Here is a 12,708-nt window from a genome sequence, read left to right on the forward strand (position 1 = left end):
TTGTAAAGTCCGAGTTGAGCAGAGGGAACTCCAGTGCTCCTCATTGGCTGTGGAGAATTCAGGCATTCATAGACTGTGAAGGACACTATATAAATGCAGAATCTTTTTTTTTCAAATTTAACAACTAATGGGCTTAGAAAAGTAGATTAGAGACTGATCACATACCTCAATCCTGTTACTGGGCTGTGAAATCGCTGTATTTATGAGTTATTCTGACAGAGACTTGGAAATGTACCAAAAATCATACTCTCCTGCGAAACTCGGAATTACCTGAAATTTGTTGGTTGAATTGAATGGTATTTCAAATAATTTGGTATTCTCCTCCCTGAATTCCATCACATTACCAAATACAGTTTCAGAGAACTTCAGAAGAGCACTTTCAGAGGCATCTCCAACCACTTGTCGCTGTAAGTGCCAAATATAAAATAACCTTGAGTGAAATAGCCCCTCTTCAGAGGAGAATCATTAATATTTATGGCAAAGCTATGGTAATCGATAACAATTCTACTGCAATAATTCACCATGGGCCTGGTTCTATCTACCACTGGCTCACACTTGCATTGATAGTACTTAAGACTCTTACTTGAAGCTGTAAATTGCTAATTATTTATAAAGTCACATTTAGTTGGAGGTGGGTGTGACAAATAACTTACTTAACATGATGTGCTGCTAAATCAGGAAAGATCAATAAAGTGCAAGTCTGAAGAAGTCCCGCTGAAACTTTACAGTCCGTTGGTCAGGCTGCACCATGAGTACCAAGTCCAAGCTTAGTCACCAAGCCACAGGAATGAAACATTAGTACTTTGGCAGTGGTGCAGAGCCATTGAGCAACCAACTATAAGTGAAGACTGAAGAAACCGGGGCTCTTTAATTTTGAATAGAGGCAGAGAGAAAGAACTTTATAAAAGTAAACAGCATATTAAACTGCCCATAGAAATGGTGAATTTGGAGTGAGTTACTTGAAGTTAACATGCAACAGAAGATGAACAAGAGGATAGACTAACATTGGTGAAAAATGAATTTGGGATCTATGACTGAAAACAAAAAAATTCATAAGATGGTCAACATTTGGAACAATCTACCAGATAGGGTAACAGAGTTGAAAGTCTGAGATGCAGTTGAATAATGTGATGAGATTGTGTATTTTGCTCCCCATATTGATTCAATAAAACGACGTGACCTCTCTTTCCTGCACTCATTGTTATTTTGCCTCTATTCTTCCACTACATTTGACTTTCACACTGCTAGAGACATTTGACTATCCATGTACCAGTCCATGGAGAACATGCTTTTCAGCTTTAATTTCATGTCTACACTCCAGCTAAAATTAACAAAACAGAGGAAAATATACCCCAGTGAAGATTTTGAAGATCCTGTAACTTGGATTTTACATTTAAAAAGAGGCTTAGTAAGCCTATTAATGCATTAAGCATTGTATTAAACTTAGAAATAGCTTATTCAATCAATTAGTGAAAACACAAAATCAAATTTTCAATTTGGATGTCAAAAGTACAGGTTCTGTTGGTGATTGAATACTCTCCCTCCAATACCTTAGTGTCCAGCAAGCACAAAGTTTCCAGATCATTAGAAATTATTTAAATGTTTCCATTGAATATCCAAGTTCCTTTACTTCACTCAGCTCCTAGCCTTTTGATTTCCTCCTCTCCATGTTCCTGTGATCTTCCCACTACATCTGACATTTCCCTCTCACCACCAAGCTCCATTTATTCCTATAACTCCGGCAATGCAATTTGATCCTATTGTCATATATCTGATGGATTCCAAAACAAAAACATAACAAATAAAGAAACTTTATTAGAAATGAACAGTTGACTCTGTCGTACCTTCATAATTGCGACATCCTCCTGCCCTGGTGCGAATTCTGCTCGATTACAGAGTGCGATAATCTTGGCCAGAGCTGTCCACGTTTGTGAAGTTTGGTCAAAGCTCTGAACTATGAATGAACACAATACACTACTTGTACATCAGTGATTCTTTTTATTATATTTTCCTATACTCAAACTGCAACTATTCCAAGTCAGCAAGGAATTTTAACTGGAGATGCGCTCTTGTTATAAACATTCACCTCACGCACACAATACTAAGTTGCTCATCCTGAGAGACAACTTCAACAACAACTAAGAATAATAGCAGCTGCTTTTATGTCTGCCAGAGTTTTAAGAACACTTATACTGACTTGCATTTATATAATGCCTGTCACGACATCAGGGCATTCCAAAGATTTTCGACCATACATAATACACAAGTCAAGATTTTGATAGAATGCTTCTCACTTACCCAGATGAGTACAGCTCCAACAATACTCAAGAGGCTCATCATTATCCAGGACAAAGCAACCCATTTGATCAGCACTCCATCCGCCGCCTTAAAACATTCACTCCCTCCAACACTGCTGCACCATGGCAGCAGTGTGTACCACCTTCAACATCCATAACAAAAACACACCAAAGCGACTCCAACATCTGCCAACTCTGCTACCTCTATCACCTAGAAAGACAAGGGTGGCAAGGGAATGGGAGAACCACCATCTCCAAGTACCCTTCCAATTAAGGCATGCATCACCCTAACTTGGGAAGATATCACTATTCCTACCATTCCTCTGTCACTGGGTCGAAATCCTTGATATTTCTATTGAGCAGTATTGTGGATGTACCTACTCCAGAGACTGCAGTGATTCAATAAGACAGCTCACAATCAGGGGCCAGTAGGGATGGATATTAAATGCTGGCCTTCCCAGAGATTTCCACATCCAATAATCAAACAAACAGACAAACAAAACGTTTTACAGCCAATTTTGAAGCAGTCACTGTTAGAATGTTGGTAACACAGTAGCCAATTTGAATGCAGAAAGTTCCCACAAGCTGTAATATGATAATGACCTCTTTGCTCAATCTCTTTGAGCAATATTGGTTGATGGATAAAAATTGGCTTCCTGTTGAACTCCCCTGTTCTTCTTTGTAATTGTGCCATGGAATGTTTTACTTCCACTGGAGAGAACAGATCAGCCCTTGGTTTAACATTATCTAAAAGTCAGCACCTCCAACAGTGCAGCACTTCCTCAGTATTCCAACTGGAGCATCAGCCTAGATGTTTATGCTTAAGTCTCTGAAGTTGGACTTGAACCCACAACGGTTTGCCTCAGAGATGAGAGTGTTACTAAAGAAACAAGTTCAAGTTCTACATACATACTGACAATATATAAAACTTTGGAGATGTCCAACATCCAAAGAACAATTCTCTCAGATGCTCTATCCCAGCACTACCTCTCTTGACTCCTCCATTGCCTCTGCTGTCAAGCAGCTTGGCTGACATTCAGTCTTGGATGAGTCAAGTTTCTTCCAATTAAACATTGGGAACACCAAAGCCATTGACTTCGGCCTCCACCGCAACCTCTGTTCTCTGTCAACCGATTCAAGCTTCCTCCCTGGCCATTGTCTCACGCTTAACCTTATCATTCTATTTGACCAGAGCGGAGTTCCAATCCCAAATCCTCTCCAAAATTGATCTTAACATCACCGATCTCAGGCCAAATCCATCTGCTGCCAAAACCCTCATCCATGTCTTTGTTATTGACTATTCCAATTTTTTTCCAAGATGGCCTCCCATCTTCTAACCTCCAAACACTCAAGTTCATCCAAATATCAGCCCATGTCCCAACTTGCACCAAATCCCATTCACCTGTCAATGACCTACATTGGCTTACAGTCCACCAACGCCCCAATTTTAAAATTTTTATCTTTATTTTGAAATCTTGGCGCCTCACCTATCTATGTAACCTCCTCCAGAGAACTCTGCATTCCTCCAACTCTGGCTTCTCATACTTCCCCACTTTTTAGCCATCTAGTGCCGAAGTTCTGGAATTTCCTTCCAAAAACTCTTCACCTCTCTCTCCTTCTTTAAGTCATTGATTAAAAACCAAGCACTGGGTCACCTGCCATAATGTCTCCTTCCTTGGCTTTAATGCCAATGTTTGTCTGCGTGCACTGCTTTGGGATGATTTAATAGGTTAAAGCCGCAATATAAATATAAGTTCTTGTCGTAACTTCTTAGTGTTATAGAATAAATATAGCCAAAGAAAAGGTCATGCGGTGCAGTGGTAGCATCCTGACTTCTGGACCAGAAGCTCCGGATTCAAGACTCACTTCAGGACTTGATGGCCATGGAAGATATATTCATAATGTGGCCAAACAAGTTGATTATCAGCCTGTAAATCCTTCCAATATGCCTGATGGCAGACCGTAAAAGCAGGAGAGTTTCCCGGTCAGCTATACTGCAGAAGGCAACAGCAGCCATTGCAGTACTTTGCCAAGCATAATTATGGACCAACGCAATGGAAGTCCATGTTAGCCAATGCCAAGTTATTTACCTGGTACCATGGTACCTGAAGGAGAAGGAGCCAATGAAAAACTTCACACCAACTTCTAGGAATACATTTTGCCATGGTATCACGTGCATAGTTTTGAAAGATATAAAGCCTGGAAATTGTTGATGGTTTTACAATGAACAGATGTTCAATTTGTGGTTTAGGCATCAGTACCTTTGGGAGGATACAGCAATGGATATTTAACCTCATGTTATGCAACACTGATAAATTACTGTTTGGAGCTGGTGGCTGATCATCATTACAGGCGCTGAAAACATGAGTTAGCCAAGTTGAGCTGATTATCACTGGCATCATTGGTGCTTAAATATAACTTGCAACATTTCACAAGGCCTGCACCTGTGGGGCTGTGCCTAACTCTTGTTTCACACCATATTGCAGCTGAGGCAGCAGGCTGCTTGGCTAAACTGACAGCTGAAAATCTGAGCTACAACGAAGAGAATTTTAATTGCACAAGATATTGGATCAGTGCCGCACTTGCACTATGATGAAGTGAGAACGGCCAGATGTAGGGAAAGACAGCTCGTCATGTGAAAAGGGAAAGTTATTCAATAAACTATTAGTGTTGGGGGAGTGGGACTGTTAATTTTAGTGAAAACTGCTAAAGAGATTTGCAGTTGACCCCCTGCCTGTGCTATGTTACCAGCTGTTAGCCAATTAAAACAAGTGCGTTGGAAAAACACATTGTGATAGTGTAGGCTGAAACGTAATATGAGTGCATTACCCAGTAAACGAAAACTGGTGCTCAGAGAAAATGAAATCCTCTTGATGTTTGAAATTATTCAAAATTCAAGCGATTGTCCGAGTAAATTTGGCAACACAGAGATCAAAATGACCGTTTGAAGTCCCCTTTGGGCAATTGTCTGACAAATATTTACTGAAAAGGATGATAAAGCTAAGACGCCTGCAAATCTTCTCTTAGCTAAAAAGAGTGTGCCGGATCAGAATCAGTGAAATTCGGACAACATAAACACGGATTCGAGCACATTCTTCAACAAAGAGTAGGAATAAACTGGTCTTTTTCTGAATGGCAGGCAGTGACTAGTGGGGTACCACAGGGATCGGTGCTAGGACCCCAGTTATTCACAATATATATTAACGATTTAGATGAGGGAACTAAGTGTAATATCTCCAAATTTGCAGGTAACACAAAGCTGGGTGGGAGGCTGAGCTGTGAGGAGGATGCAGAGATGCTTCAGTGTGATTTGGACAAGCTGAGTGAGTAGGCAAATGATTGGCAGATGCAGTATAATGTGGATAAATGTGAGGTTATCCACTTTGGTAGCAAAACAGGAAGGCAGATTATCTGAATGGCTATAAATTGAACGAGACCTGTGTGTCCTCGTACACCAACCGCCGAAGGTAAGCATGCAGGTGCAGCAGGCGGTAAAGAAGGCAAACAGTATGTTGCCCTTCATAGCTAGAGGATTCGAGTATAGGAACAGGGATGCCTTGCTGCAATTATACAGGGCCTTGGTGAGACCACACCTGGAACATTGTGTGCAGTTTTGGTCTCCTTATCTGAGGAAGGATGTTCTTGCTATGGAGGGAGTGCAGCGAAGGTTTACCGGGCTGATTCCTGGGATGGTGGGACTGACGTATGAGGAGAGATTGAGTCGGTTAGGATTATATTCGCTGGAGTTCAGAAGAATGAGGGGGGATCTCATAGAAACCTATAAAATTCGAACAGGAGCAGACAGGGTAGATGCAGGAAAGATGTTCCCGATGGTGGGGGAGTCCAGCACCAGGGATCACAGTCTGAGGATATGGGGTAGACCACTTAGGACTGAGATGAGGAGAAATTTATTCGCCCAGGGAGTGGTGAGCCTGTGGAATTCATTACCACAGAAAGTAGTAGAGGCCAAAACATTGTATGTCTTCAAGAAGGAGTTAGATATAGCTCTTGGGGCAAAAGGCATCAAAGGATATGGAGAGAAAGCGGGAGCAGGCTATTGAGTTGGATGATCAGCCATGATCATAATGAATGGTGCAGCAGGCTCGAAGGGCCGAATGGCCTACTCCTGCTCCTAGTTTCTATGTTTCTATGTTTACCTGCCTGTTCTTCACTGGTATCTGCTGTATGGTTTTGATTATCAAACCAAAGATGTGCTACAGTCATTCGATTCTGGGTAAGAGTCCCTGTCTTATCAGAGCAGATAACAGATGTGGATCCCAGAGTCTCAACAGCCTCCAGATTCTTTACCAGGCAATTCTTCTTGGCCATTCTCTTGGCTGTCAGGGTGAGACTAACCTGCAAATAAAAGAGCACAGGCAAACTTACATTTTGTTTGCTATCACTGTGTGATAGTCAAATAATTCTGAACAACAACAATTCAAATAACTAAATAGCAAGGATATTAGATTTTTAGGGAGAGCATAACCACTGACGAAAAAAGTACCAGGAACCCAGAACTTATGCTTAGAGATATTTGATGCATTAATCTGAAATTTCTCGCTACGCTCTTTTGGCAGAAATATGAGCTGGAGACAAAGGCATTGTATTCCACAATTATATTTTACAGCCTAGCATTTCAGTTGCAAAATGTGTCAATTCAGCAAACGTTAGTCATAAATGTGGCTCTTCACCCAATGCTCCATCTCCAAATATCCTAGCAAACTAACCCATCTTTGGGAGCCCTCTAAAGCTAAATGTTAGTTATTATTGTATTGAGAGTCAAGTAGCAATTGAGGATGGATTGATCCCTTGGATAAAGGATAGCTATTGACTAGGACCAGGCCTGGGCATCACCCCCCAAGGAATGTGGGTGATGGTGTTTCCAGCAGCTATGGGCAGGCAGGTACATTTGTCTGTCGCATGGTAGTCGCCCTTTGACTGACCTCACAAACTCCAAAAGGGTCAGTGCTGGAGGCATTGTAACCACTGGGTAGATGCAGAGCATCAATATTGCAGCTCCTAGTTAAAGAAGTGCATGCTTCTTAATCAGGAATCTCTAGATTATCTGCCTCAGCATAAAAATTTCAATTATGTTTGCCACTGCAAATTACTAACCCACAAACAAGTAACAGAAATGTGAATACCGAGGAAGTGTTTTGCTAGAGACCAAAAATCTGCCTATCTCAGCCTTATATGTATTCACCGATGGAGAGTGGAATTTTCCATGTCTGCTGGCTAGAGTGTGTTCGGTGGTATGAGTGGACAATCGGTTTCACAATGGCATGAAACCAGTTTGAAATCATCCACTCAGCCCACCAATGGCGGGCCGCGTTCCCCGTCTTTGGACATCAGGAACCTCGTTGTAATAAATCAGCATATTATTTTCAGGCCAGGACGCCAGAATCGTCTCCGTCTCCCCCCGCTCCCGCCCCCCCCCGATTATCCACCCACATCGGTGGGAAAACACATCAGTGCAGTACACGTCTTGACAAGTGTGACGTGCAGAAATTCACACTTACCTGGCAGGGCCTTGCTCACATTTGGGACATTCAAGGAGCAGAGGATGCGGGAGCCAGACAGCAATGGCACAGTGGAGGAACGTCCATGACATGCTGGGTGGATTCTCATGGACATGGCTCTGCTACAAAGCAGCTCACTGAAGTTGGAAAGTCACCGTTGATGCTCACAACGGATGATGGTCGAGAGGGTAGGAGAGGAAGGTCTAGAATCGGCTGGGAGAGGAAGAGGTGTGGGGGTGGAAGGTGCAAGGGAAGGGGTAAGGGTGTCTGAGAGAGTCAAGAAAGAGGAAGGAGTAAGGCTGGAGGAAGGAGTCAGGAGGTGGAGGAGAAGGACTAGGGGTGGTGGAAGGAGTCAGGAAGAGGTAGGGACCAAGTGGGGGGAGAGTCAGGGGGTGGGAGGACTGAGGAGGGGCAAGGGATGCAAAGGGTGCCTGGGGGGGGGGGGGGTGGAAATGTGCAAGGGAGGGGGTTGATAGGTCCATGTCTGCCTCCTGGGGAGCGAACTGAGGGTGGGCGTGGCATGAAGGAATGCTGAAAATGACCAAGGGCAGAGTGAAGTGATAGGGTGGGAGGGTGAGGGTTCAACGATAGTGATAGAAGCAATGGTGAGGGTGGTTGGTGGGAACTTGGAGGTGGACACAGACCCTAGGGGTGGGAAAGTGGTGGTCGGGGAGGTTAATATGGATGGAGGTGGGATTTTCAGGAAGGAAGGAAGGGAACATGCATGCTCACCTCGACATCCCTGAAGGAAAAGGGTTGTGGCTGGTAGGTCATGGAGGGGAGGTGGAAGGTGATGCTGGGGGTAGGGTGGGTCAACTGTGATGGGGGAAAAGGCGGAGGAGCTCATGAGAAAGTGAATTCAGGCCATGCTGTTAATCGAAAGTGAAAAGAGACCTGTGGTGGGTGAAATCTGGTGCTGCATGGAAGTGTGATCATTGGGTGGGCAGAGATGCAGGTCAGCTCAGATGGACAACTGAACGCGAACCCCAGCCGGCAGTATTGAAAATGCTCAGCAAGTTGAGGCAAGTCTGATATGTTAAGGATCCCCCTGCATGCGAGAGTCCTTGCACGAGGCTCCAAAAGGCCCTGCCACACACGCACTTTTCCCTCCAGAATCACTCATTGGCCAGCTGCTCCCTCTGCGGCAACAGAGGACAAGGTTGAGGGGCTTACAGGCAGGCAAAGGGGATTTGGAGGAAGAGGACAGCCTCTGAGATTCCCAAGTGGATGATGCAAGTGTGTCCAGCTGCCGGTCCTCCTCCCTTTGGGAGCCCGGGGGCCCCAACCTGACTCCTTGAGGGAAGGAGCACTTTGAGGGACATCGAGTCGCGACTGCAGGAACTCATCCATGGTTCCTGCGATGGAGTACAGATCTGCACATATCTCTGCATTCTGTTGGACCAGGGTCTCCAGAGCCCACCATCCTCCCATGGAGACCTCCAAATGTGCACATGTGGGCACCACCTCCTCAGGTAGCAGGCAGACACACTCCTCCAACTTGCATGCCACTCTGTTGTGGGCTTCCAAAAGCTCCGCATAATGTTCCCCCACCTTCTGCTGACTTTCCAGGATGAGTTGGAAGGCCGAATCCAGACGTTCGTCATCTGACTCAGACCTCACAGATGCCTCCTCCCCAGCGGTCCTCTGAGTGCCGGGGAGCTCAGCTGAACCTCAGGAGCTCCACCTGCTGTGGGCATGTTTCTGTGCAATGACCACCAGATTGTGAACCCAAGCCTGCTCTAGATCTAGGTCCCACTGAAGTATGTGTGTCTCTGCACTGGTGGAGGGTGTGGGTAAGCAACGCTCACCAGTCAGTGCAATGGCACGCTCCTCAAAGTGAGTGAGGGGCCTAATATGGGCCACTCCACCCCTGGTCTGGGACCTCTCCCTGCTGTTGTGAGCAGGCTTCTCCTGCATGGGAACAGATGGAGAGTGTGAGAGCAGGACACATGGCACTGCGTGGAATGTTTGTGTGGCGAGTGGAGCCATGGACGGGATGAGGACACGAGCTCCAGGGGATATGAGCCTGATGGAGATATGAGGGTGTGTGAGAGAGTTAGAGGTGTTGCCCCTTGAGGTGTGAGATCCCTGTGGATATGTGTTAGGTTTGCAAGCGTGTGAGTTGAGACTGATGAGAAGAGTGAGTTACCCTTGTAGAATGGGTGAGACCATTCATCCTGTAGCGGCATTGGGTGGCTGTCCTCTTTTGCAGGGTATTGGCACTGGCCACCGCCTGCCATGTTGGATCGGTGATGCCACTGCCCATCCTGCAGCCAGAGTGGAGCTAGAGGACACCAAGGCAGGCCTCCAGTGTCCAAAAAGCATTCCAGCAGTCTTTTTGCCTTTCATGGACATCTTACCTGCAGCAGTCGTGAGCTGGAAGCACAGATGTGCACGCGCGGCTGGACTTTAAATATGGTGCCCGGCGTGATGAAGCAGCAAGGTGATGGCGTGATGGGCGAATGAGAGCCCGCCTACCATCGAAACGGCATGTTTCCCATGAACGCATAATGCGGCAGGTTCGGGATGATGCAGCGTGAAAATCCGCCATTGTAGCTGGCGGTAAAATATCATTTTACCCGCCCATTATCGCACTTAGTGCAAATCTGGGACGATTCTGCCCAGAATACCAACAACCCTCTAGGGTAAAGAATTCCAAACATCCACAACCCTTTGAATGAAGTATTTTCTCCTCATCTCAGTCCTAAACGATCAGCTCCTTACTCTGACACCGTGTCCCCGTGTTTTACATTTCCTGACCAGTGGAAACAATCTCTCAGTGTCTACCCTAGCAAGTCCCTTCAGAATCTTGTCTGATTCAATGAGATCACCTCTGAATCTTCTAAACTCCAGAGAATATGGGTTCAATTTACTCAGCCTCTCATCATAGGACAACCCCCTTGTCTCAGGGACTAATTTAGTGAATCTTCACTGTACCGCCTCCAATGCAAGTATATCTTTTCTTAAAATGTGGAGACTAAAACTGCGCACAGTATTCCAGATGTGGTCTCACCAAGGCCCTGTACAATTGTAGCAAGACTTCTTCATTCCTGTACTCCAATCTGTTTGCAATAAAGCTAACATGCCATTTGCCTTCCTCATTGCTTGCTGTACCTGCATGCTAACTTCCTGTTCCTTGTACCAGCACAGCCAAATGTCTCTGAACATCAACATTTACAAGTTTCACACCTGTCAAAAATTTTCTGCTTTGCAATTCTCATGACCAAAATAACTTCATACCTCCCCAACTTGCTATCTTGTTGTCCACTCACTTAACCTATCTATTTCTCTTTGCAGCCTCTCTATGTCCTCCCCACGGCTTACCTTTCCACCTAGCTTTGCATCATCAGCAAACTTAGATAAATTACTTTCTGTTTCTTCATCTAAGTCACAGAATGTAAATAGCTGAGGCCGCAGCACTGATCCTTGCAACACCCACCAGTCAGCTGCCAACTTGAAAATGCCCCATTATTCCCCACTCTTTACCTCCTGTCTGTTAACCAATTCTCTATTCATGCTAATATATTATCCCTAACGCCATAAGCTCTTACCTTACCTATTAACTTTTTGTGTGTCATCTTATCAAATGCCTTTTGGAAATCCATGTATACTACATGTACCCCCTCTATCTACCCTACTAGTTACATCCGCAAAAAACTCTTAATAAATTTGTCAAACAGGATCTCCCTTTTGTAAAACCATGTTGACTTGTTCTAATCATAATACATTTTTCTAAGTGCATTGCTAAGACTTCCCAACGAGTGATGTTAGGCTAACCAACCTGTAGTTCCACGTTTTCTCTTTCCCTTCTTTCTTGAAAAGTATTGTTACAGTTGCCAACTTCCAAGCTAATGGGAACATTTCCAAAATGAAGTAATTTTGGAAAATTATAGCTAGTGCACCCACCATCTTTTCAGCTATCTCTTTCGATCCCCGATTTGTTGGATTTTAGTCCCTTAAGTTTCTCCAGTTTTTCTCTGCTGATAGTAATTAACTTTATTTCATCACTCCTTTTAAACCTAGCTCACCCTCCATTTCCGGTATTTTATTATTATTTGTTCATGTGATGTGGGCATCGTTGGTTCAGCCAGCATTTATTGCCCTAAAGCACAGTAATGAACCAGATGGGCTTTTAATGACAATCAACAATAGTTTCATGGTCATCATTGGACTTTTAATTCCAGATATTTATTGAATTCAAATTCCACCATCTGCTGTGGTGGGATTCAAACCTGGGTTCCCAGAGCATTACCCTGGGTCTCTGGATTACCAGTCCAGTGACAATGCCACTATGCCACCGCCTCCCCCTATTTCTGGTATGCAACTTGCATCTTCTAATGTGGAGGCAGACATAAAATATTTGTTCAATGCCTCTGCCATATTCTCATTCCCCATGATAATTTCTCCTGTCTCTACTTCCAAGAGACCAATGTTTAATTTAACTACTCTCTTCCTTTTTATAGACTTATAAAAGTTCTTACAAACTGTTCATATATTTCTGGCTAGTTTACTCTCTCATTCTATTTTTTCCGTTCTTATCAGCTTTTTGGTGCCCTATACTGGTTTCTAAAACAGTGCTAATCCTCAGAGTTGTTACTGTTCTTTGCAACATTATAAGCCTCTTCTTTTCAGCAGATACTATCCTTTAACTTCCTGAGTGAGCCACGGAGGCATGTTTTTTGCTGAGCTTTTGTTTTTCAATGGAATGTATTTCTGTTGAATATTTTGAATTGTTCCTTTAAACGTTTCCCATTGTTCATTTACCGCCATACCTTGACGTCTATTTACCTGATCAATTAGCCATTTCTCACCTCATATCTATGTAATTGGCTTTGTTTAAGTTTAAGATTCCCTTTTGTGATTGGAGTATGTCATTTACAAACTTGGAATTT

At 44.0% G+C, this 12,708-nt stretch overlaps 1 protein-coding gene across 1 annotated transcript in view; it reads right to left on the reverse strand.

Annotated features, from left to right (window-relative positions):
- The window catches only part of LOC144669384 (potassium-transporting ATPase alpha chain 2-like), a 65,335-nt gene that overhangs the window by 30,166 nt on the left and 22,461 nt on the right, over positions 1-12,708 (reverse strand). The window contains exons 8-10 of the mRNA XM_078531779.1: positions 6,455-6,653; positions 1,845-1,954; positions 271-405 (exon numbers count right to left, since the gene is read on the reverse strand). Of these exons, the coding sequence (XP_078387905.1) occupies positions 271-405; positions 1,845-1,954; positions 6,455-6,653 (444 nt within the window). The remainder of the gene's footprint in view (positions 1-270; positions 406-1,844; positions 1,955-6,454; positions 6,654-12,708) is intronic.

Source organism: Cetorhinus maximus, chromosome 2, assembly GCF_964194155.1.
Source record: "Cetorhinus maximus chromosome 2, sCetMax3.hap1.1, whole genome shotgun sequence".
Classification (NCBI taxonomy): domain Eukaryota; kingdom Metazoa; phylum Chordata; class Chondrichthyes; order Lamniformes; family Cetorhinidae; genus Cetorhinus; species Cetorhinus maximus.